We start from the raw sequence: 27306 nt of genomic DNA, 5'->3' as shown, positions 1-27306 counted from the left end.
ATTCAATAAAAAGGAATAAATAAGAAATTGTTTTAGCAACAATTATTTTTGGAGGGGATAATATTAAAGTCCCAGATTTGGTTGTTTAAACTCAATATACCTGACAGACAACAAAAAATGAGCTGAAACTAAACATGTGCCTGGAATTTTTAATAACTGTTCCTGCTCCACCATCACAACTTCACTGGAAGAGACTGAAACAGGAACTGCTCCAAGGAAATTTCAGGGACTGGCCTCACGGATTAACTCCCCAGCTACCCTGTGGCCAAGTTGTGTCTTCACACAAGAAAGTGTCTTTACATAAGAAAAACCCATAGAGAGAAAAATTGGATAAGGCCCTAAGACAGGCATGGGAATTGTGAAGAGCAATTGACCCACACCCTTCTGATGCAGGCAGCACACAAACTTCGTGCACCCTAGTGCTAAACACACTGTTGAGTGGCTGGACACCTTAGCTAGAGGGCTAAGTTCATTTGGAGTTAGCCTACTTATCCAGCCCACACCTCCTAAAGGTGGGGTGGGGGGGTGCATTCTGGCTGTAGCAGGTATTGCAAGTGTCTGGGAAAGGCATCCTGAGCAGAAAGAAGTGTAAACATGGTGCAACAGGGCAAAGAGCATGGTCCATGTTTCTCAGTTGCAGCATTGGAAGCCTTGGTGCAGGAGAGAGACAGCAGGAGAGAGGCCCTCTATCCGCAGAAGGTCAGGAGGCCCTCCAGACAAACACTGTGAAGGAATGGGATCCAATAGCAATTGATTGATCAAGATCAGCGAATGCATCTTGAAATGCCATATCCTTACAACAGGAACATTTGCCTCACACAGTGCTCCATTCACCACATCCCTTTCACTCACCAACAATTTCAATCAAATGTGATGTCACACTCACAGCCTCAGTTCTTTCTCATACACTTAGCACCTCTACAAGCTGCACAGTTACAACTCACAACTTGCAAACACTGCCAGTTACTCAACTATGATAGGCACATCACCCGAATACATTGCACCACATCCACCCACTTTAAGCACTCCCTCTCTTTTGTAGGACAGAATGGTACAAAATGGCAGGCAACAAGAACCAACCAGCAGAAGATGGATACATGTCCTTACCCCCATGAAGGAGATGGTGCTCATTACCATTGGAGTGGTCACAACTGAGGCTGAGGCCAGCGGTGTGGCTGAAACCATTGAAGACACTGGTATCTTCCTAACTAATCCACTTTCTCAGATACCACTTATCCCTCATCCCACAATCTCTTCTGATCTACAAGATGCAGATGGTGTAAGCATGAGCCTATGGTTTACCCCTCATTTCCCTGACCGTAACCCTACCCTTGTGCTTTTCTCCTTTCAGAAGAGCTGCAACTTGGGCAAGCACTGGTGCAGAAGTCCAAGAGAAACAAGAGACTGATGATGATGAAACACCATCACTCAATCTGACACTGGCAGCCATCAGCACAGATACTGGCACTGGGCGTACTCAGGGTAACATAGAGGGGACATCTGCATGTGGTGACTCATCGGCAGAAGTGGCCTGCAGCCAAGGAAGAGGGACAGGTGGCTGACAGCTCCCTGGAGGGTGAGCTCACTCATGACTTCTGCTGCAGAAGGCTCAGATGGGGCAGCATACAGTAAAGGTTGATGCATATACACAGTGAAATGCTTGGTGCATTGACAAGTCTGCCAGAAACCTTACTGTTACCGACAAGAAGAATGGAGGAGATGGTGCCAGCTCGGCACTGGCCTTTGTGCAGAGCTTGGAGCCCAACAGCAGGGAAGTGACAGACCAACCAAAATGCAGTATCTGATGCAGTATCTCAGTTTTCACAAGCAGAAGCCTTCTGAGTGCTGCAGTGGAAGCTCAGATTAAGTCATGCAATCCTAATTTGTTGACATGCTGTCTTAGTACCATGCAGGGTCAGCTATTGTCATTATGGATGCAGATATCTGTGTTTACAGGGTCTTGCAGCAGTTCAGGAATCTGCTTTAGCAGATTGTGTGGATTGCTGAGGTGCTGCCAGGGGTAGTGGCAGTGGCTTCACGGAGTATGAACCTGCTATCCTCCCTCGGGATTACAGCATTTGTTCTCCCACCCCAGCCACTCCATCAGTCCTCTTTCTGTTGCCTGTCAGCTGACCAGCCCAGACTGCTGCCACCAATGCTGGGATGGTACAGTCTGAAGATGCATAGCTAGAGATGCTCAGGGGTGTCCTGCAAGGTCACCCGAAGTCTCCTCACTGGTCTTCCAGCAGCCATGCTGCAGTCCCTAGTGTAGCACTGTGTAGGAGCAATAGGCCAGGCAAAGTCATATGGAAGACAGGTGCCAAGAGAATGCACAAGGGTATTAGGTGATTTTTATGTGGAATATTGGATTTTCTTTGTTGATAAATTTGATTTTGAATGGGGTTATTTGGTGGCTTTTATTTTTGCATTGTGGATGCTGTGACAGACAGAAGGTAAGGTGTGGGATTCTTGTAAAATTGGGTTTGTGTTCACTGAACCTGTAGTTGCATATGCCAATCACAGGCAGCCCAGGAAAGGGTAAGTGTTGTTTTCCTCCTGATTCTCCTCTTCCTCCTCTTCTGCTACTTGTCATAAATGGTAGCACAGGCTGTGCCTCACTTCTGATGGAGTTGTGCAGAATACAGCAGACCGAGATGAATCGTGATATGTGCTGTGGTGAGCATGTCATGATTCCTCCAGAGCGGGTAGCAGACGTGATCCTTGAACAACTCAAACATTTGCTCAGTAATGCCTCTTGTAACAGTCTGGCTCTCATTATTTGATTGTGATTCATGAGCCAGATGGTCAGCAGACAGCCCTGGTCAATACTAGTGGAACAGCAGAATGACACACAATAAAGGCATCATGACTGCTCCCAGGATACATTCGCCAGCATGATGTGTTGAGCATGGCTGCACGCTAACTAAACATTCAGGGTGTGGAAGCCTTTGCAGTCGTATATATCTCACCATTTAGTTGCAGTGGCCACAAAGCCATAGGTGTGGCACTTTGCATCACAGGGAAGCCCACTATCCTGACAGAGCCACATGCACACTTTGCCTGCTTCTCTCTGGTTAGAGAGAACACAAAGCACTCCCCCTTCCTGGTTTAAAGAGTGTCTGTTACCTCCGTCATACAGCATTGGATGGCAAACTGGGGGATGATAGAAATGTCATTGAATTCAGCCTGGAAGAATGGTGATGTGAATAAATTCATGGCCATCGTCACCTTCACAGCCACTGCTAGTGCTGTCCTTGCCCTCCTCTGAAGATCGAATCTGCCTGACACTGGCAGCAGATTTCAGTGAGCACCTCCTTCATAAATTGGAGACATCATACATACTTCCTTGCTAGGGCTGAGGGAAGAAAAATGTTTTCTGAAGAACCTGGGTGGAAATGGCTTCCTGCTGACAGCCCTCCTCCCCGTCCCTGTGTGAGCAGCTTGCCCTCCTCTGTGTCAACTTTGTTCAATCTCCCTGTCATGCTGCAGAATGGTCAGTACAGCTAAGCACTGATAACTGGATAGCTGGAGAGATGGTGTAGGAGGGAGGGCTTTAGATTTCTGGGACATTGGGATTGTTTCTGGGAACGGTGGGACCTGTACAAGGCGGACGGGTTGCATTTGAACCGGAATGGGATCAACATCCTTGCGGGAAGGTTTGTTAGTGCTGTTGGGGAAGGTTTAAACTAACTTGGCAGGGTGATGGGATCCTGAGAGGAGGTTCAGCAGGGGGAGATGCACAGCCAAAATTAGAAGAGAGAGCAAGTGAGTCTAGAAGACATAGGAATTATAGGCCAGTTAAGGCACAAGGGAGTTTGGCAAGGTTGGATGGTATTTATTTTAATACAAGGAGTCTGACGAATAAGGCAGATGAGTTGCGAGCACAAATTAACACATGGAAGTATGATGTCATTGCTGTCATAGAGACATGGTGGAGAGAGGATTGGCAGCTGGATATTCCAGGATATAGGGTCTTCAGGCGAGACAGGGAAGGATGTAAAAGAGGAGGGGGTATTGCAATATTGATCAATGAATTAATTACAGCACTAAGGAGGGTTGACATCTTGGAAGGCTCCTCAAATGAAGCCATATGGGTAGAATAGAAAAACAAAAAAGGAGCAATCACATTGCTGGGAGTGTACTGTAGGCTCCCAAACAGTCAGGGAGAAATAGAAGAACAGATATGTAGACAAATTTCATAGATGCGTAAAAATAATAGGGTAGTAATAGTGGGGGATTTTAACTTCCCCAACATTAATTAGGTTAGTCTTAGTGTGATAGGTTTAGAGGGAGTGGGATTCTTAAAATGCATCCAGGAAAGATTTTTAAGCCAGTACGTAGAAGGTCCTACAAGAGAGGGGGGTCCTGGACTTAATTTTAGTGAATGAAGCTGGGCAAGTGGTAGCATTATCAGTGGGGAGCGTTTTGTAGATAGTGATCATAGCTCTGTTAGATTCAAAGTTGTTGTGGAAAAGGACAAATATGGGCCAGAAATCAGAGTTCTAAATTGGGGGAAGGCCGAATTTAATAAGGTCAGATATGATTTGGCCAGAGTGGACTGGGAGTAGCTACTTTTACATAAATCTGCATCAGAGCAGTGGGACTCATTCAAGAAGGAAATAGGGAGAGTACAGGGCCAACATATTCCAGTAAAGACAAAGGGTGAGGCCAACAAATCCAGGGAACCCTAGATGTCAAGGGATATACAGGATTGGATAAAGAGAAAAAGGGAGGCTGATGGCAGATACTGAGGGCTCAAAACAGTGGAAGCACTAGAGGAGTATAGAATATGTAGGGGGGAACCTAAAAAGGAAGTTAGGAGAGCAAAAGGGGGCATGAGAAAACATTGGCAGGTAAAATAAAGGAAAATCCAAAGTTATTTTACAAGTACATTAAGAGTAAGAGGATAACTAGGGAAAGAGTAGTGCCCATTAAGGGCCATAGCGGTAATTTGTGTGTGGAGCCAGAAGTTGTAGGTAGGGTTCTAAATGAATACTTTGTGTCGGTGTTCACAAGTGAGAGGGACGATGTGGGTATGGAAATCAGGCAGAAGGTCTGTGATATAATGAAAGAAATTAGCATAGAAAGGGAGGATGTTCTAAATGGTTTGGCAGGCTTAGAAGTAGATAAATCTCCAGGCCCGGATGAAATGTATCCCAGGCTATTGAGTGAGGCAAGGGCGGAAATGATAGGGGTGCTGGCAGTAATTTTCAATACCTCTCTGGCCACAGGAGAGGTGCCAGAGGACTGGAGGACAGCCAATGTGGTACCATTATCAAGAGGGGGGGAATGGATAAACCAGGGAACTACAGGCCAGTCAGTCTAACCTCAGTGGTGGGGAAACTATTGGAAGCAATTCTGAGGGACAGAATTAATCTACACTTGGAGAGGCAGCAATTAATGACAGTCAGCATGGTTTTGTTAAAGGCAGGCCATGTCTGGCCAATTTGATTGAATTTTTCGAAGAGGTGACTAGGTGTGTAGATGAGGGCAATGCATTTGACGTAGTCTACTTGGACTTCAGCAAGTCTTTTGATAAAGCCCCGCATGGGAGATTGATAATGAAGGTAAGAGCCCATGGGATCCAAGGCAATGTGGGAAATTGGATCCAGAGTTGGAAAGCAGAGGGTGATGGTCAAGGGGTGTTTTTATGACTGGATACCTGTGGGTTTCACAGGGATCAGTGTTGGGTCCCTTGCTGTTTGTGGTATATATAAACGATTTGGACTTGAATGTAGGGGGCTTGATCAGTAAGTTTGAGGGTGACACAAAAATTGATGGGGTGGTAAATAATGAGGATAGCCTTAGATTAAAGGAGGATATAGACAAGCTGGTCAGATGGGCTGATCAGTGGCAAATGGGATTTAATCTGGATGAGTGTGAGGTGATGCACTTGGGCAGGACAAACAAGGCACGGGAATACACGATGAATGGTAGGACCCTGGGAAGTACCGAGGGTCAAAGGGACCTTATTTTGCATGTCCACCAGCCCCTTAAGGTAGCAGGAAAGGTAGATAAGTTGGTTAAGAAGGCATATGGGATACTTGCCTTTATTAGGCGAGGCATAGAATATAAGACCAGGAAGGTTATGCTGGAACTGTATAAAACGCTGGTTAGGCCACGGCTAGAGTATTGCGTGCAGCTCTGGAATCTGCATTATAGGAAGGATATGATTGCACTGGAGAGCATGCAGAGGAGATCTACCAGGATGTTGCCTGAACTGGAGAGTTTAGTTATGAGGAGAGATTGGATAGACTGGGGTTATTTTTCCTGGAGCAGAGGAGATTGAGGGGGACATGATTGAGGTGTATAAAGTTATGAGGGTCATAGATAGGTTAGACAGGAAGGAACTTGGTGGAGGGATCAATAACCAGGAGGCATAGATTTAAGGTAAGGGGCAGGAGATTTAGAATGGATGTGAGGAAGAATTTTTTCACCCAGAGGGTGGTGGGAGTCTGGAATTCACTGCCCGAAATGGTGGTAGAGGCAGAAACCCTCATAACATTTAAAAAGTATTTGGTTGTGCACTTGTGATGCCATGGCATACAAGGCTGTGGGCTTTGTGCTGGAAAATGGGATTAGAATAGTTAGGTACTTGTTTGACCAGCGCAGACTCGATGGGCCAAAGGAGGGCCTTTTCTGTGCTGTAGACCTCTATGACTAACTGGGAGCCAGTCTGACTAGAACGCTTGAAGTGAGAACCAAAGCCTTCACCACTTGCAACACCATACCCTCATGACTTCTTCACCTTTACCTAGCAGTAGAAAACTCACAGCTCTTCTACAAACTCACACAGAGCCAGTAGAAATCAATTGGCAGCTAATCTGAAAGTAGTAATGGTCCCTTTAAATAACATTGTGAGGTCCTTCCTGCTGCTTAACCCATGTTTAGCTGTATGTGTTTAAAAGAGGGTGTTAGCCGGCACTTCAAGGTTGAAAATGGCACTGTTACCATCAAATCAGCATTTCACGCTAACTGACCTTACAATCTGCTTACTCTGCACCCCTCCAGCTCATGCTCCAAATGCCCTCACCAAAATGACATCCGACACTAACTATACTGGAAGTGTGATTGTGCGGTGAAAAACACGGCAAACCAAAACAGCACCCATGGTGCCAAAAATGTGAGGGTTATGTTGCCATGCGAGGTGGAAACAGGGAGCTACTGCTCAGTGATGATCATACAAATTTGTTGGTTCTCTTTATAGTAGCCTTGTCAAGTTCTAGAACTACACTCAAATCTGCTATGACAACATGTAATGCTTTGTATTTTTTTCTCAAATAAGATGCATATTCTAAATAACACCAAATTCTGAAGTATGTGTGCAGTTACTATGGCAGCCACCATGGCACCTTTTCCTGGGATTAAGGGATTGGCTTATGAGGAATGGTTGAGCAGGTTGGCCCTATATCTATTACAATTTAGAAAAAGGAGAGAGATCTGAATGAAACCTAAGATCTTGACAGGATGGATGCTGAGAGGATATTTCCCCTTGTGGGAGAGTCAAGAACCAGGGAACACAGTTTAAAAATTAGGGGTCTAAAATGAGGGAATTTTTTTCTTTCAAAGGGTCATTAGCCTGCGGATTTCTCTCCCCCAGAGAACAATGGAGACTGGGTCATTGAATATATTCATGACTGAGTTAGATAGATTTTTGATCAGCAAGATCAGCCGTGATCTCATCGGATGGTGAAGCAGGTTTGAGGGGCTGAATGGCCTACTCCTGCTCCTAATAATTGTGTACTTGTGAGTAAATGAACCAAATCCTGCTCTATAAATCTGTTACTTCTTTGTGTAGTTTGAACTGTCCCACCCACAGTCTTCAGTCTGAATCCTCACTCATATTCTCATAATCTGTGTAATTTTAAAAGCAGTTTCTGCTATTTTCAATGTATTTTGGTAACCTTCCTCTTTTGGAGGAAAGTAATTATTTTTTTTAACACCTAACAAGTAATTGTTATTTTTGGGTGTGCTACGAAATGTTTCAATTGTTCGAAAGTTTCCTAACCTAAATCTTGCAGGGCTGAGGAAGTTTTGAAAATTTTGTTCAGTTTTCTTTTGTTATTTTGGCTTAGGCCATCACTTTAGCACTGCTGGGTAAAATCTCACCACATTCACATCAGAGCATATAATATGTTGCTGGTCCATAATATGTTTTGTGCCAAAACTCCTGTTAAACTCCATTTTCTGCCCTATGATTTTATAAACCATCTGGCACTCATTCCTCTATCATATTTTAATTTCAGTTTCTTTTTTCCTTTTGAATGTCATGGCACCAGAAGTTGAGCCCAAACTGGCAGTCTGCTCTTAGAGCGCTACCCATGAAATTCTTCAAATGGTTACTTGGAGGTGTGTTATAATTGCCTGGCTATTACTCAGCCACTGATTTCTTCCTCGAGCCCTACGGTGGAACATGCTAACTGACTGCTCGGTGCCCTCTTTGAAAGATAATTAAGACTGATGGATCAAACTGTGCCCAAACCTGTGTCTCATCACCACAAATCTCAGGAGACTGTTTGCTCCCTGATCCCACATGCTGTCATCTTAGTCATAACTATGCATTAACTTATCAAAGGCCTTTTGAAAGTTCATGTATATTACATCCACTGCATTACCCTTGTCAATTATTTCTATTACTCCTTCGGAAAATTCAATCAGTTTGGCCAAGCAAGACATTTTCTATTGAAATCTTTGCTAATTATTCTTTATTGTATTTTTGGTTTCAAGATGTTCGTTCTATTATATCTTTGAGTAAAGATTTCAATATCGTTCTTACCAATAACAATAAGCTAACTGGCCCTTATTTCCCTGGATTTATTCTGTCTTTGCTTTTGAAAGTAGAAATAACGTCAGCTGTTTCGCTTGTTCTCTTTACTATTAACTTTAGTGCCTCTGTTCTGTCTTTCTTAGCTTCTCTGAGTATGCAGTGATTTAATCCATCCAGAATCAGGGATTTATCCCCTCAGATTGTCTAGTTTATCAATTTTTCCCCCCCTTTCTATCTTAAATGTCTTGATACCCCTTTTGACCCTTTCTTTCAAGATCATGCCCACCTTGTTAGACATTTTGGTAAAAACTGAGGCAAAGTAATTATTCGATATTTCAGTCATTTCACTGAAATTACCAGGAAGTTTATCTTGTGTGTCCCTTACTGTCCCTGTCTATCTGAATTTCCGTTTTGTTCTTTAAGGGGAGAATTTTCTCCCCGTCAGAGAGGCTGAGCAGAATCAGGCGTGGGTGTACCCGCAGCCGATCACCGTCCGTGATCGGCTGTGTGCCGCCATTTTACATGGGCGGGCCAATTAATTTTATGAAAATGCACTAATGTGGTTACTGTCAGAGGAAAATAGACCCCTGTAGATTAGGGTGTAATATAATTCGAGGGTCCAAAGGTTACTTAAACCATTTGAGCTTCTCCCTTGTTCATATCTAAAAGATTGTACTGCCACACACTCAATCCTCTGTTGCACTTTTTGTAATCATATTTCATTGCAATCGCTCCATTTTCCTTCCAGTTCTTCAGCTGATCTGAGATTCAGTATGGCACTGTGTGATGAGGAGAAATTGTTCAGGCAGAAGAGAAGAGAAGTAGCCATGATAGGAATTAAGAAGCTCTTGGGTCCAAATAATGCCATGAATGCTCCACAATCAATACGGGAGGTAAAGTCTGTTTATTACTGGGGGATTCGTCTTACTAAGGCTGAGAATTGACATTCGTTATGGAGACTAGGGCTGGGGTTATCACATTGCTGATGGGATTGGTAAATTTTCTAATCTGTACAGATCTGTATTCCATGTGGGCTTCACGTTGTGTGGAGATTATCACCAGCATCCTATCCCAGGTTTCTCGTCAGTGAGGATTCTTAAACGAAAGACTGTTTTTATAAAAAGCCTTTTTAATGGTCTCAGATCCTTTAAAAGCATTTAATTGGCACTTTTAAAGTTTAGTCATTGTTGGAATGTTTGAAAAACACATTTATGGTTATTTTCTTTCACAGAAAAAGTAAATCATTTCAGTTGAAAGCCTTTGAAATTTCACGAATAGCCACTATTCTGAAGTGCCGATTTATCATTTCTTTCCTTTATTGTTTCATGGAATGTGGGCGTCGCTGGCAAGGCCAGCATTTGTTGCCCATCCCTAATTGCCCTTGAACTGAATGACTTGCTAGGCCATTTCAGAGAGCAATTTAGAGTCAACTGCATCACTGTGGACCTGGAGTCACATGTAGAACAAACCAGGTAAAGGATTTAGTGAACCAGATGGGTTTTTACAACAATCAATGATAGTTTCATGGTCACAGTTACTGAGACTAGCTTTCGATTCCACATTTATTAACTGAATTTAAATTCCGCCTGCTGTCATGGTGGGATTTGAACCCATAACCCTGAAGCATTAGTCCAGGGCCACTAGATTAACAGTCCAGTGACATTACCACTATGCTACCATCTTCCTGTTACATAGAAGTCCACGCAGCCAACTCTCACAAACAGCAATGAAATAAATGACTAAATTATCTCATTCTGCTTGCCTGAGAGATAAATATTGGTCATGACAATGGATAAACTCATGCGCACTTCTTTGAATAGTAACTTTGGATCTTTTACATCCATCCAAGAGGGCAGAAAGGGTCTCATCCCAAGGACAACACCTTCAGAAGTACATTATGCCTTCAGTACTGTACTGACGTGTCAGTCAGGGTTACACGCCCAACTCTATGAGATGGAATTTGAACTTATGACCTTCCCAGGCCAAGGTGAGAGTTTACCTCTAGGACATGGCTGACACTTAATGCTATACTTTAACTCTCACAGACCTGAGATACAAGGCTTTAGCTGAATTGTTTCCCCCAGCAGCTTTCTTTTTTTTAATCCATTCATAGGATGTGGGCTTCACTGGCTGGGCCAGCATTTATTGCCCATCCCTAGTTGCCCTTGAGAAGGTGGTAGTGAGCTGCCTTCTTGAGCCGCTGTAGTCCATGAGGTGTAGGTACACCCACAGTGCTGTTAGGATTTTGACCCAGCGACAATGAAGGAAAGGCGATATATTTCCAACTCAGGATGGTGAGTGACTTGAAGGGCTACTTCCAGGTGGTGGTGTTCCCAAATGTCTGCTGCCCGTGTCCTTCTACGTGGTAGTAGTCATGGGTTTGGAAGGTGCTGTCTAAGGAGCCTTGGTGAATTCCTGCAGTGCATCTTGTAGATGGTATGCACTGCTGCTACTGTGCGTTGGTGTTGGAGGGAGTGAATGATTGTGGATGTGGTGCCAATGAAGCAGACTGCTTTGGCTTGGACAGTGTCAAGCTCCTTGTGTTGTGGGAGCTGTACTCAACCACGCAAGTGGGGAGTATTCCATCATACTCCTGACTTGCGCTTTGTAGATGGTGGAAAGGCTTTGGGAAGTCGAGGTGAATTCCTTGTCACATGATTCCTAGCCTCTGACATGCTCTTATAGCCACAGTATTTATAAGGCTGGTCCAGTTCTGTTTCTGGTCAATGGTAACCCCTAGGATGTTGATAGTGGGGGATTCAGTGAGGGTAATGCCATTGAACATCATGGGGTGATGGTTGGATTCCCTCTTGTTGGAGATGGTCATTGCCTGATACATGTGTGGCGCGAATGTTACTTGCCAATTGTCAGCCTAAGCCTGGATATTGTCCAGGTCTTGCTGCATTTGGACATGGACTGCTTCAGTATCTGAGGAGTCACAAATGGTGCTGAACATTGTGAACATCAGCAAACATCCCCACTACTGACTTTATGATGGAAGGAATGTCATTGATGAAGCAGCAGAAGATAGTTGGGCTGAGGACACTACCCTGAGGAACTCTTGCAGTGATGTCCTGGAGCTGAGATGACTGACCTCCAACAACCACAACCATCTTCCATTGGGCTAGGTATGACTCCAACCAGTGGAAAGTTTTCCTCCTGATTCCCATTGACTCTAGTTTTGCTAGGTCTCCTTGATTTCACACTCTGTCAAATGCTGGCTTGATGTCAAGGGCAGTCACTCTCACCTCACTTCAGGAGCTTAGCTCTTTTGTCCATGTTTGAACCAAGGCTGTAATGAGGTCAGGAGTTGAGTGGCCCTGGTGGAACCCAAACTGGGCATCAGTGAGCAGGTTATTGCTAAGCAAGTGCCACTTGATAGCACTGATGTCCCCTTCCATTACTGATGATCAAGAGTAGACTGAGGGGGCGGTAGTTAGCCTGGTTGGATTTGTACTGCTTTTTGTGTACAGGTCTTGCCTGGGCAATTTTCTACGTAGCCAGGTAGAGGCCAGTGTTGAACCTGTACTGGAACATCTCAGCTAGGAGCGCGGCAAGTTCTGGAGCACAAGTCTTCAGTACTATTGCCGGAATATTGTCAGGGCCCATAGCCTTTGCAGCTGTTTCTTGATATCACATGGAGTGAATCGAATTGGCTGAAGACTGGCATCTGTGATGCTGGGGACCTTGGAGATGGCCGAGATGGATCATCCACTCGGCACTTCTGGCTGCAGATTGTAGCAAACGCTTCAGCCTCATCTTTTGCACTGATATGCTGGGCTCCTCTATCATTGAGAATGGAGATATTTGTGGAGCCGCCTTCTCCAGTGAGTTGTTTAATTGTCCACCACCATTCACGACTGGATGTGGCAGGACTGCAGAGCTTAGATCTAATCCGTTGGTTGTGGGATCGCTTAGCCCTGTCTATCACTTGCTGCTTATGTTGTTTGGCACACAAGTAGTCCTGTGTTGTAACTTCACCAGGTTGGCACCTCATTTTTAGGTATGCCAGTTGCTGCTCTTGGCCTGCCCTCCTGCACTCTTCATTGAACCAGGGTTGATCCCTTGGCTTGATGGTAATATTAGAGTGGAGGATATGTTGGGCCATGAGGTTACAGATTGTGTTCGAGTACAATTCTGCTGCTGCTGATGGCCCACTGCGCCTCATGGATGCCCATGGTTGCTAGATCTAGTTCAAAATCTATCCCATTATTCAAATATCCATGTATATATACCACAAAATTGAACAATAATTCAGAAGTGGAATAACAATATTCAATCACCGAATAAAACCCAGCTAGTTACTGATGTACAATGGGTTCATTACATAGTTAAAGTAGGTTCAATTTTGTAAGATACCCATCTAGAATCATATCCAGTACAGCCACCGGAGTGTGAATTGTCTCGGTTATGTTTCAGGTGCCAACAATAGCAATTCTGGGTTCTGGAGGAGGCTTTAGAGCGATGGTAGGGTTTTCTGGTGTTATGAAGGCATTGATGGAGTCTGGAGTTTTTGACTGTGCAACCTATGTCGCAGGACTTTCTGGTTCCACTTGGTAAGTTCCACATTGAGAAATCTTTCTCAGACAATGTCTCATGCATAAAGTTGTATTTTGTGAACTATTAGAAATTTCAAGCCCCTCCCTGTGGCTGAGAGATAGATGCAGCATGAAGTCTGATTTTAAACTGTGCAGATCAGAGACCATAGGTTTGATCTCTTCTCAGTGCTGCTTTAGCTAATCTCAACAGGGTTATTGATGGAAGACTGCACTGTTAGCCTTAATATAAATAAGCTAAGACCATCTCTCCTAATTGCAATCCTGTCATCTCTGCTGGAAACATTCATATGTTCACTATTGGAGTCAGCTGTGATGAGCATCGCAGCCAAGAAGCCTATTAACACTCACCATTTAGAGTCATGCATGAAGAGTGGCTTCTGGGCAAAATATTAAAAAGATGCTGAACCCATGGACCCAGGGATTGAGTCGGAGACATTCTGGTGTCCATAAGCACTTTTATATTTTGGAAGACCCACACAAGCACTGCTATGGTTCTCAAAGTGCAAGGTTTCAGCCTAGAACAGAAGCACCTGAGAGGTGATTTTATAGATCTGTATAAAATAGTACGGCAAAGATTTCCAAACTGCTGCTGCTGTACTCACCTTCGGTGATTCATGTCCCATGCGCACACTGCTCAAAGGAAGTATTTTGCATAAGTCATGTTAGCATAGATGTTAGCACTGGTTTTGGTACTTTCGCTTTCTTAGTTCTGCTTCCTTACACTTTTGGTTTTGTTAAGAAGTCCAATCGCATCATTATAACTGATTGGCCAGAAAATCTCTTGGATTTGCTCCAAGATCCTGAGCTCCAAGAACCCGTACGTTCAGCCACATTAGGTTGGATATTTATGAAGGAAGTATTGGGGATCTATTTCTATTTGCTTGCTTTGGGTTGGATGGGAACAGAGAGGCGGCTGCCACTATGCATAGTGCCAATGGTGAAAGGAAGGGAACTTGGAAGCATTGAAAGGCTAGTGTGTTATTCTCTTGTTTACTTATCTCCCTTTCTCAATCAGGTACATGTCAGCATTGTATTCTCATCCCGACTTTCCAGCAAAAGGACCTGGTGAAATCAACAAGGAGCTGATGGAAAATGTCAGCTACAGTCCGATGTTCCTGCTGACCCCACTGAAGGTCAGAAATTACATTGAAGCACTCTGGAAGAAGAAAAGGTCAGGGCAGCCTGTTACCTTTACTGATGTGTTTGGGATGCTCATTGGTGAAACGCTGATTCGAAATGTAAGTTGAGAATATTTCCTATTTTGGATTATCAAGCCACGTAGCCCTGATGCATTTTACTGATTGCAGTGGTTTTTCTAGAGTGAAACTGAAGCTTCAGCAGGGACAGAGCTATTTAGTTTAGTCTGCACACTGATGTTTTAACAGACCTGGATAGAAGGGTGGGCACTAACAATGCATGAGTTTATTCTGCTGAAGATAATCCCAATTCTAAGGTCTTTCCCAAAACTGGAGTAAATCTCATGTCCAAAGTTACTGACTGTATTCCCTATTTATTAAAATTATGCTTTATGTATTAAAACAGTAAGAATTAATTGATAAATCTTTGTGTTATCACATCTATAAGGCACTGTAAGACAGGTCTGCACACTCACATATGCTGAGTGAGAAGGATTTTATATATTTCTGTAAATCTACTGCTTGCTGAGAACTTTACATTGTAAATTAATTACAAGGGAACTGGCCCTTAAAGTCAACATTGCTGGGTTTGATAAATGAATCTAAGATGAGGTGACCCTGGAAGGGAGATTGCCCAACCATGTCACCATCACTTTCTCACCCAATTCAAAATATTCATACCAGGTGTTTAGCCTGCTTTTAATTTCCCTTGCTGGAAACCATGTGCAATGAAATAGCTGAATTATGTGAGATCTTTATAAGCACATCAGTGCAAAAGATGAGGCTTAAGTATTTGTAGCCATCTTTAGGCAGATGTGCAAAGTGGATAATCCATCTTGGCTTCCTCCTGAGGTCCCCGCCGTCATAGATTCCAGTCTTCAGAAAATTTGATTCACTCCGTGCGATATCAGGAAATGACCCAAGGCTTGGACACAGCAAAGGCTTTTAAAAAATTAATTCATGGGATGTGGGCTTCACTGGCTGGGCTAGCATTTATTTCCCATCCCTAATTGTCCTTGAGAAGTTGGTGGTGAGCTGCCTTCTTGAACCCCTGCAGTCCATGTGGTGTAGGTACACCAAGTGCTGTTAGAGAGGGAGATCCAGGATTTTGACCCAGCGACAGTGAAAGAATGGCGAGATATTTCCAAGTCAGGATGGTGAGTGGCTGGGAGGGGAACTTCCAGGTGGTGTGTTCCCATGTGCCTGCTGCCCTCGTCCTTCTAGATGGCAGCAGTCATGGATTTGGAAGGTGCTGTCGAAGGAGCCTTGGTGAGTTGCTGCAGTGCATCTTGTAGGTGGTACACACTGCTGCTACTGTGCGTCAGTGGTGGAGGGAGTGAATGTTTGTGGATGGGGTGCCAATCAAGAGGGCTGTTTTGTCCCGGATGATGTCAAGCTTCTTGAGTGTTGTTAGAGCTGCAGTGTCCAAGCAAGTGGGGAATATTCCATCATACTCCTGACTTGTGCCTTGTAGATGGTGGACAGGCTTTAGGGAGTCAGGAGGTGAGTTACTTGTCACAGGATTTCTAGCCTTTGACCTGCTCTTGCAGCCACAGTATTTATCTGGCTAGTCCATTTCAGTTTCTACTCAACGGTATCCCCCAGGATGGTGATAGTGTGGGATTCAGTGATGGTAATGCCATTGAATTTCAAGGGGTGGTGGTTAGATTCTCTCTTGTTGGAGATGGTCATTGCCTGGTACTTGTTTCTTGGCGAATGTTACTTGCCACTCGTCAGCCCAAGTCGAGATATAGTCCAGGTCTTACTGCATTTGGACATGGAGTGTTGGACATGGACTTTTATCCTGTCAGCATCCTGGCTGTAGTACTGAAGGCTTGTGCTCCAGAACCTGCCACGCCTCTAGCCAAACTGTTCCGGTACATTTACAACACTGGTATCTACACAGCTATGCGGAATATTTCCCAGGTATGTCCAGCCCACAAAAAGCAGGACAAATCCAATCCAGTCAATTACAAGCTAATCAGTTTACTCTTTATCTTCAGCAAAATGATGAAGGTGTGGTTGGAGTGTTATCAAGCAACAACCTGTTCACCAGTGCTCAGTTTGGGTTCTGCCAGGGCTACTCAGCTCCAGATCCCATTACAGCCTTGCTCCGAACACAGAAAAAGAACTGAGTTCCTGAGATGAGGGGAGTGTGGTATCTCTTCTGTGGCACTGGGGTATCTCTTCCGTGTCTCTTTTGATTGGCCAAGTGGTTTAAATGAGGAGATGTTATTTACAGCTGAAGAGTACAGTTAAGAAATTCACTTTTAAAATATTTAACATCCAAATCAGTTAATTAAATAGAATAGAGATGGCTGGGCAGGCGATGTGTTGCAGCTGTAGTATGTGGGTGCTAGTGGACGTCGGTGCGATCCATATTGACCACATTTGCAGCAAGTCTTGGCTGCTCGAGGAACTTTGGCTCAGAGTTGATAAGCCAGAGGCCAAACTGTGGACATTGCAACACATCATGGAAAGGGGAAAGTTACCTGAGCACTGTGTTTCAGGAGACAGTCACACCAGTTAGATTAATTACATCAAATTTGGTCGATGGTCAGGGACAGAAGAGTGTGACTGTGAGTGAGGCAGATATGGGGATCCAGAATTTAGCTTTAGCAGAGCCTCAGCCGGTGCTCTTGTCCAGTAGGTATGAGGTTCTTGCTTCCGGTGTGGACAAGGGCACAGACTGCAGGGAGGATGAGCGAATTGACCACAGCACTGTGGTACAGAGCACCATTCAAGTGGGGGGAGAAAAGAGAAATGTAGTAGTAAAAAGGGATAGTATACTTAGGGGAATGGATACTGTTCTCTGCAGCAAACACAGAGAGTCCCGAAGGCCATGTTGCCAACCTGATGCCAAGGTTAAGGACATCTCTTCTGGGCTGGAGAGGAACTTGAAGTGGGAGGGGAAGGATCCAGTTGTCATAGTACACATAGGTACCAACGACATAGGTAAGAATAGAAAAGAGGTTCTGCTGAGGGAGTATGAGCTCGGGGCTAAATTAAAAAGCAGAACCATAATCTCCGGATTACTACCTGAGTCACGTGCAAATTGGCGTAGGATAAATAAGATTAGAGAGGTAAATGCGTGGCTCAAAGATTGGTGTGGGAGAAATGGGTTCCAATTCATGGGGCACCGGCACCAGTACTGGGGAAGGAGAGAGCTGTTCCGTTGGGATGGGCTTCATTTGAACCATGCTGGGCTAGTGTCCTGGTAAATCGTTTAACTCGGGTTGTAGATAGGACTTTAAACTAATTAGTTGGGTGGAGGGTTCAATTGAAGGGAAATTTAAATAATTAAAAAGAAATGAGAGAAATGAGCAGAGGTGCAGGGTTGTGAAGAGGTGAACGATAATCAAAGTGTGACAGGAAGGGGCAGAAAATATAAGCAGAAGAGTTCAGCAGAGCTTAGAACCAGAATGAGTAATAATGATAAAAAGTGGAAGCTTAAGGCTGTTTATCTGAATGCATGCAGCATTTGTAACAAACTAGATGAGTTGATGGCACAAAAGAAATAAATGGGTATGATTTGATAGCTATTACAGGGACATGGTTGCAGCGTGACCAAGACTAGGAACTCATTATTCAAGGGTATTCAATATTTTGGAAAAATAGGCAAAAAGGAAAAGGATGTGGGGTAGCTTTGTTAATAAAGGAAGGTATCAGTGTAGTGATGGGTAGTGATAGAGGTGCCATAGATCGTGATGTGGAATCAGTTTGGGTAGTAGTAAGGGATAGCAAGGGGAAGAAGTCACGGGTGGGAGTTGTCTATAGGCCCCCGAAAAGTTGCATCACTGTAGGACAAAGTATAAACAGGGAAATAATGGAGGCATGTAAGAAGGGCACTACAATTGTCATGAGTGATTTTAATCTGCATATTGACTGGACAAATCAGATTGGTAGGGGTAATATGGAAGACGAATTTTTAGAGTGCATCAGGGGTTGTTTTTTAGAGCAATACATTGTAGAACCTACCCAGAAACAGGCTATTTTAGATCTAATATTGTGTAATGAGACAGGATTAATAAGAGATCTCATAGTTAAGGATCCTCTAAGGGGTAGCGATCACAACATGGTAGAATTACAAATTCAGTTTGAGGGCAAGCAACTCAGATCTGTTGTGTTCTCAACTTAAATAAGGGCAATTACAGAGACAAGAAGAAAGAGTTGTCTAAAGTGGGCTGGGAAAATAGACTAAGGGGAAGGTCAATGGATGAGCAGTGGCAGACATTTAAGCAGTTATTTCATAAAGCACAGTAAAAATTTATCTTGGTCAAAAAGAAGGACTAGATGAGAAGGATTTTGGTCAAGGTGAGTATCCAATCAAAAACTAAGGCATTCGAAGCTATGAAAACTAGTGGTAGGCCAGAGGATTGGGAATTTTTTAGGAACCAGCAGCGGATGACTAAAAAGCTAATAAAGAGGGAGAAAATTGATTTTGAAAGTAACTTGGCAAGAAATATAAAAACAAGCAGCAAGAGCTACAGGTACATAAAAAGAATGAGAGTAGCTAAAGTGAGTGTGAGACCCTTGGAGGATGCAACTACAGAATTGATAATGGGGAACAGGGAAATGGCACATCATTTAAATCAATATTTTGCACCAGTCTTCATGGTGGAGGACACTATTAACATTCCAAAGACATCAGATAAGCAAGGAACTAATGGGAGGAAATATCTTGTAACAGTCTCTATCATGAGGGACAAATTATTTGACAAACTAATGAGACTAAAGACAGACAAGTCACCAGGACCTGATGGCCTTCATCCAAGGGTTTTAAAGGAAGTGGCTGCAGAAATGGTGGAGGCATTAGTCAAAATATTCCAGAACTCGTTGGATTCCAGGAGGGTCCCAGCAGTTTGGAAAACTGCCAATGTGATGCCCCTGTTCAAGAAGGGAGGAAGACAAAAAGTAGGAAACTATAGACCAGTCAGCCTAGCATCTGTCTTTTGGGAAAATGCTAGAGTCCATTATTATGGAAAAAATAGCAGGGCATTTGGAAAAGCTTAACACAATCAAACAGAGTCAACATGGTTTTGTGAAAGGGAAATCATGCTTGACAAATTTGTTAGAGTTCTTTGAGGATATAACAAGCAGGGTTGATAAAGGGGAACCGATAAATGTAGTGTACTTGGATTTCCAGAAGGCATTCGATAAGGTGTCACATAAAAGGTTATTGTACAAGATAGGAGCTCACGGTATTGGGGGTAATCTATTAGCATGGATTGAGGCTTGGTTAACACACAGAAGGCAGAGAATCAGAATTAATAGGTCCTTTTCAGGTTGGAAAGACATAACTAGTGGAGAGCCACAAGGATCAATCCTTGGGCCTCAATTATTTACATTATGTTAATAACTTGGAGGAGGGGGCAGAATGTTATGTATTCAGATTTGCTGACAATACAAAAATAGATGGGAGGGCATGTTGTGATGAGGACATAATGAATCTGCAAGGGGATATGGACAGTTTGAGTGAGTGGGCAAAAAGTTGGCAGATGGAGTTTAATGTAGGAATGTGTGATGTCACGCACTTTGGTAGGAAAAATCAAAAGATAGACTACTATTTAAATGAAGAGAGACTCCAAAAAAGTGCAGCACACAGGGATCTGGGTGTCCTTGTGCATGAAACACAAAAAGTTAGAATGCAGGTGCAGCAAGTAATTAGGAAGGCAAATGGAATTTTGTATTGATAGGGGGTTGGAGTTTAAAAATAGGGAAGTCTTGTTACAACTGTGCAGGCTATTGGTGAGGCTGCACCTGGAGTACTGTGTACAGTCGTTTTGGTCCCCGTATTTAAGAAAGGATATACTGGCATTGAGACAGTTCAAAAGAGATTAGGCCAATCCCTGGGATGAAAGGGTTGACTTATCAAGAGCAGGGGTTTAGAAGAATGAGGGGTGATCTTATTGAAACGTACAAGATTCTGAGGGGGCTTGACAGGGTAGATGTTGAGAGGATGTTTCCACCAGTGGGGGAATCTCAAACTGTGGGACAGAGTTACAGAATAAGGGGACGCTCATTTAAAACTGAGATGTGAAGGAATTTCTTCTCTCAGAGGGTAGTAAATGTCTGGAATTCTCTACCCCAGAGAGTTGTGGAGGTTAGATCACTGAAAGTATTTAAAGAGGAGATAAGTAGATTTTTGAAATATCGGGGAGTTGAGGGCTATGAAGAGCTGGCACGAAAGAGGAGCTGAGACCTGGGGCAGATCAGCCATGATCTTATTGAATGGTGGGGCAGGCTTGATGGGCCAAATGGCCTACTCCTGCTCCTATTTCTTATGTTCTTAACGATTGTAATGACTGAAGGTGTGTAATTTTTAAATATGCGCATAGCTCTGAGCAACCCAAGAGACCAAAGATAAATTGAGTCTGGTGTTTTTATTATTGCATGCAGTCTGTAACTTATCATCGCCAGCAGCTTAACCTATGCGGTATTATATTGCAGAAGCATTCCTTAGAGAAGACCTCATCGATAAACAGAAGCTTGCAATCTCATAGGATGGTCTGCTTCACAGACATCCCTGCTCTGTCAGCCCATTGAGCCAGAGCCAAGCCTGATCCATTCACATTGGGGCCTCCTCTTCAGCTGAATTCATATTTGAAATCAGGGCACTGCCAACTGATGGCTGGAACTTCTTTCCCTGACAGAAACTAACACCGTGTCAGCTTAGAATTAAAAGCTCAGCTCTTGCTCACGTACTGGCCTTGTTACAGGGACTGAGGTTCATTTTCATTCCTTATTGATTGCACTTATGATGAAAGTCATTCAGCTGAGTTATTTACACCATGTCACACCAGCAAAGTTTACACAAAGAACTCCTGTAAAGGGAGTGATGCATTACCCCATGTTGCAATAAGTTGTGAGTTTAGACCTGCAGGTCTTCTCTGTGCTGAGTTCATGACCTTGGCCTTACCTTTGTCTAAATGGTGCACAATAGCCAATCAGAGGCAGGATTTATGTGGGAATGAGTCAGTCATTGGATCAGCCTGATAGTCATGGTCGGTAGAGGGAGGGTTACAGAGTCAGGATAGGAACCCAGTATGAATGTTGGAACTGTTAGCAGTGTGGATTCATACAGTCAGGAGAAGAATTTCTTAATAGCATTGGATGCGAAGGAATGAAGCTTTGTAAAAGTCTGGGAATTAGCTGGCCGGGGTGGGAGGGGGCTGAGGTCGGTGGAATGTGGTGAGGGCAGCATCCATTCACAAATTAGTTTAAGACCTATGTAGCAAATCTCAACCTGGCCTGGAGTTTCAGTCTGGCCTTGTAGGAGTAGAGCCTCAGACTGCCCCAAACAAGACCATTGAAACTGGGGGTGGGGGGTTACAGTTCCCATATTGCCTTCTGTCTGAGCACTGACAAAGTGTCAGTAGCCTGTATGCCTGATGAGACTTGACATTCCAAGAATATCCTAAAGTGTTTGCAGTCAATCGACTGTAGTCACCATTGTAATGCAGGTAAATACATCTGCCAATTTGAGCACAGTGAGATCCCACTAACAGCAAATGAGATGAACAACCAATTAATCTATCTTGGCGGTATTGGTTAAAGGAAGGGAAGAAAGGCTTGCATTTATATTGTGCCTTTCATGTGCTCAGGAACTTTTCTATGAAGTATTTTTGAAATGTTGTTATTGTTGTAATGTAATACTTTTGACTAACAGACTGAGAGAAGTCCCTGCTCTTCTCTAAATAGTGCTAAATATCTGCCTTAAAGTTACACACACAAGTTCACTAGTTTGAACTGTTAGTTCCCCTGTCTTGCTATTGTGCTTTAATTTTTGGTGATTTACCTTTTTTGTACTGTTTGCTATCTTATATACATTTAAAGGGTATCTTCCAAATTAAAGGTTGTTTAACTTGGTTGGTTAGTTTAGAAGGATGATATTGTTTGTGCTTTAGTGTTGCCAGTAGGGTAAATTGGTCTGGGCTCAATGCACAAAGTACCCCTGGTGTACTGGCTCATGGTCTAATTCAAGCTAAGGTCCATGGAACGCTTGTGGCCCCTGAGCCGTAGTAGCTTTGTCCACAAATCCCCAGGGCAGTCAACTTCTATTTGCCTTTATATTTCTCGCTCACCGATTTGTCCTCTTGAAATTTGTGCAGCCGGAGTTTAGAAAGGATTTTTGTTGCGATACCAAATTAACCCCTAATCAAAGTACAAAAATTTGCTAGTACCAGTAACCTGCCATACCAATTAATGGGAACAGTTAAGCAGGTTGTAAAGATAACTTGAACACCTCTGGTCCAGTTAATAAATTGTTGTGTTACTGCTCTGTTTTGCAGTCAAATTGTAAAGTGAATTTGTTCCCTCCCCCAACCAAAGTGCAAAGGTATCTGGAAGTTTATAAGCATATATCTCAATAAATTAAAATATTTATCCAGGAAGTACACAGTTGAAGTACAACATCCTGTTTCACAGCAAGGTGCTGTTTAAAGTCCTGTGTATGCATTCAATATGTTGTTATATGTCTGTTATTCAGCAGTATGTACAGGCAGAAGGCAGATTCATTTTATTTTCTAATTTTTCCCTATTCTTCCCTGAAGACTCACTCAGCAACAATTCCTTGCGTATCATCCAGCGCTTCACCCAAGTAATCATTCTACGTGCTCGAGTCGAAATAGTAACAATCGACAGACAGCTCAACAGTGAGAAAAACCCAAATGTATCAAATAACTCAGACCTTTGACACCAGGAATAGGATTGTGGTTCTTCTCTACACTGTCTCCAAGACTGAAATAGCTATAATTTACTCATATATTTTGTTTGTCATTCACCCCATGTGATATTAGCAGTAGGGCGGAAAATGGAGGAGCTGAAGGCACATCGTGTGTGCTGGCCAATGAGAGATAAATTGCCAGGAAAATAAACTCTGACTGAGTCTGAAAGTGAAAGAAAATAAGTGAAGGACAGAAAGTTAGATTTAGGAGAAGAAACCTAACTGATGAAACACCAGAACTTAATGCACTGTTCAGTTGATTGGGTTTGAAGTGGGGAATATGATATTCAAACCATTGGTCAAGAGGAATCCATTTTTAACTGTGAAAAGCGTTTGATCGCAACAAATGTTTTTTTTAATGCATTCTTTGGTCTGCTGTATTGCAGAGAATGAACTTCAAGATGAGTGAGATGAAGGACAAAATAAATGAAGGTCATTGCCCCATGCCCTTGTTCACCTGTCTCCACGTAAAACCTGATGTGTCTGAGCTCATGTTTGCAGGCAAGTCCTTCTTTCTTCTTATCAACCATTGTAGTTGAATTATTCTTACAATTAGAGTTAGGAAGTCCATGCAGAGTTACATTCCAGAATCAAGAAGGTGTTGCTTTTTATGCCCAGGCTTGTTTATCAGCGTATATTCCAATCTGTGCTTTGTCATTTGGGGTTTTCAGTGTGTTATTTAATTTTATTACTAATCCTCATTTTTTTCTTCTGTGTTGATCTTTTCTATTTATCTACTTTTTCTGGTTATAGAAAAGATCATTAGTTTGGGTCCGTGAAAAAATAGAGAAAGCCATGAATGTATTCCCCAAACTGACAAAATAACATTCCCAAATCCTATTGAATAAAAATATAGTTCAGGAGCTTCTTCCTTGGATGCAACCCTGACAACACTCCCAATTTTGCATTCATTTTTCCAACACCAAGTTACATCCAAGTCTCCTTCCAATTGCATTAGAATACACCAGTCTTAAAATGACAAAAATGGGCAAAAATCAGCACAAACAAGGAAACATTGAATTCTCACAGCTCTGTTTTTCCTTTGAGTCTTAATATGTTAACTCACTTCAGCATCAATCATGCGCATCAACCTGTTTAGGAAGCTTTTCAATTTTAAAGTGACCGATACTTATAAAAATCCATTAAAAGAATGAGAAAATATGTTTCAGTGGGTGTAATTGTTTTAAAATTCAAGAATTTGTTTCTAAAAGATCAGAGAAATGACTCTGTTTCCTTCTGGGCCTGAAAATGTGGCCACAGTGTTGAGTCACCGTCCCTGCTCTCACCCCGAAGATGCTCATTTGAAGGATGGCCATATTTGAGAGTCAGGGGCTTGTGGTCAGAGTTCTTTCAGATGGATGGTTTAATGGATGGATGTAACACATCAAGGAGACTTATGACCATTGGAATTATATGAGTAACTCGCAAAATCCGAACATCTTTTAAGCCACATAATTAGTTTGGACCCAGATTATGGAACTATTTGGGTACGAATGTCATAATTTATTAAATCATTGTGAACCAGGAGACCTGATTCTATTGGACAAACAGTATGCTGCAATTTCCAGTTTGCCAATAGACCTCAGGCTTCTGTCTGAATGAAATGTAGGGCAGAATTTAATGGGCCCCATCCGGTGCACAGGCAAAGGTGCTTGTAAAATTACCCAGCCCCAACCTATTCTCAGTTTTACAGGGGGGGTGGTGGGCCAGGTTCCTTGTGGCCAATTAAGGACCGCTCCCTGCCCGGCACTTGGGAGAGAAAGTGGGTGGGGTGCCTTCCTCACTGACCCTGTTTCCTGATTGGGGGCACCCTCACTCCCCTTACCCTAGATGCTCCCTTCCCCCTTGGCCTCTCTGTCAACATCCCCACTCCCCTCTGCCCTGCTTCCAGTGGCGCTGCTGGAACTACAGAACTGCCAAACAATCATATTGGCCAACAGCGCTCTGAGGCCGGACTTCCTGAGTGAGGGGCAGATGGCTCACCTCCAGCTAATTAATGCACCTTGGAGGCTAAATAGCTGAGGGGCAGCTAGCATCAGCGGGGATACATTCACCACCTACTTTTCAGGTGGTGAGGCAGGAAACCCACTACCTGTTAAATTCTGCCTGCAGTAAAATATATATATTTAATATATGTCAAACCACAGCATCTGTAATCTGGGTGCAAACCAATTGAGGGATGGAGGAATTTTGTTTGACATAATATAAACATCATATTAGAGATGCAAGACTCTCACTATAAAACAAATACTGCAGCCTGTGGGCCGCTTAACCCTCAATGCCCGAGAATCCAGCTGCTGAAGCTGGAGCAATTCCAGTGTTTGTGCTTTGATTTCTGATTTGTTAATTTGATTTTATGGAGCTGCAGGTTTTGAAAGGGGCTCTTTTGAAGGATAAATCCAAAATCGGAATTTACGATTGGTTAGCATCAACTAACTAGAGATGCACACAAATTAATAGGAACATGGTTTTCAATTTTACATGTGGCCCTGAGACTCCATTAACGTGCCTGCATGGCCACAAAGATAGTGCACCCTGACATCAAACATATTCTCCCATGCTGAAGTGAAAGATCTGTAGTTACATTGGTGTGTGACGTTGACTCTAAAAGGAGTGCTTAGAATTTATGAATCAGTGATAATGTCTTGAACAAACTGAGAATCATTCACACTGACTCTCCCTTTGTTTATTTATTTCTTTAATTCACAGACTGGGTGGAGTTCAGTCCATATGAGATTGGAATGGCAAAATACGGAACGTTCATGCATCCTTCCATCTTTGGCAGCAAGTTCTTCATGGGAACAGTGGTGAAGAAATATGAAGAGAATCCACTTCATTTCTTAATGGGTATTTTTCATCAAGGAACTCATAGTAAAAGTGATCATTCAATTTCTCTTTAGATTAAACAGACAAAGAGAGTTGTTACTAATCAGTGTTGGCCTGGATAGTCCAGTTTTTAAAAAATTTCCAAATTTATTAATCAGATTAAAAAGCAATCTTTTTAAATGAGTCCACGTTTTTCACTTGCTTCGATCCCTCCATAGCCTCTGACTAACATCCAGTCATGGATGAATCACAATTTCCTGCTGTTCAACTTTGGGAAATTTCCCAATGGTTCTCAGCACCCATCACAAACCCTGTGCCCTTGTCACTGATTCCATTCTCCTCCCTAGCCACTGTTTCAGGTTCAACTAGACTGTTCACCATTATGGCATCATATTTGACTTTGAACTGAACTTCCAATCTCATATCCTCTCCATCACAAATATAGCCTGCTTTTGGGTTGGGTGAGGAGTAAGTTGGGAGGAAGGTCGTAAAGAATATAAATATCAGCATCGACCTATAGCAGTAAATACTATTTTGTTCTGTACTGTAACATTCTGTGTAATTCTATGTTAAAGGCATCGTATAAGTGCATGCTGTTGTAATGGTTTATCCAAATAACAACAAGACTTGGATTCGCTTGGTAGGCACTGCTCTTATAGTAAACTTGCTCACCTTTCTCTCATTGGATCACCCTGACTGACCACTTCATCTTCCACAGGAAATTAGTAGCTGATCTGGCAATTAAAATCCCTCTGCCCTTGAGTGTAGGTTATTGGAAACTATATTCTGCTATTCTTAAAATGAATGGGACCATCTTCACAAAATGTTGGCAATTTTGACTGAGTGTAAAATGGGCAGTATCAATTCAGCGACCCATTATGTACCTCTCCCCATTCTCATTTCCATTGAAGTCAACTGACCTTTATTGATTAAGTTCAAAATGACAACATTCTGCAAACTGATCTGTCTAGTACACATCTCCCCCCTTCCAATTATCTGGCTGCTGTGATAGTTTTAGTTCCTTATGAGCTGAATTTAACCTGAAGGTAATACTTTTGATATAAATTATCCCAAGACAATATGGTAGTAGCCCCCACCAGCCAGAGAAGACTAGAATTAGTAATATTTACTGTAATATTAGTAATATTGATACTGTATTATTGCTTAACCTGTGCCATTAAAAGGGAAGGATGAGCAATTCCCTCCCTTTTCCCTTCCATCCCCATGAATCTGAAACATTTATTACTGAAATTAAATTCTTGGAATCAGTACAGCTAGTAGACAGCCAAACAA

At 42.9% G+C, this 27306-nt stretch overlaps 1 protein-coding gene across 4 annotated transcripts in view; it reads left to right on the top strand.

Annotated features, from left to right (window-relative positions):
• The window catches only part of LOC121288920 (cytosolic phospholipase A2-like), a 181094-nt gene that overhangs the window by 111518 nt on the left and 42270 nt on the right, over positions 1 to 27306 (top strand). For all 4 annotated transcript variants that reach the window (XM_041207785.1, XM_041207783.1, XM_041207784.1 and 1 more), the window contains 5 exons: positions 9516 to 9660; positions 13187 to 13323; positions 14342 to 14564; positions 23574 to 23688; positions 25897 to 26034. In XM_041207785.1, the coding sequence (XP_041063719.1) occupies positions 9516 to 9660; positions 13187 to 13323; positions 14342 to 14564; positions 23574 to 23688; positions 25897 to 26034 (758 nt within the window). The remainder of the gene's footprint in view (positions 1 to 9515; positions 9661 to 13186; positions 13324 to 14341; positions 14565 to 23573; positions 23689 to 25896; positions 26035 to 27306) is intronic.

The sequence above is a fragment of the Carcharodon carcharias genome, chromosome 16, assembly GCF_017639515.1.
Source record: "Carcharodon carcharias isolate sCarCar2 chromosome 16, sCarCar2.pri, whole genome shotgun sequence".
Classification (NCBI taxonomy): Eukaryota; Metazoa; Chordata; class Chondrichthyes; order Lamniformes; family Lamnidae; genus Carcharodon; species Carcharodon carcharias.
This window is presented reverse-complemented; position numbering and strand designations above follow the sequence as displayed.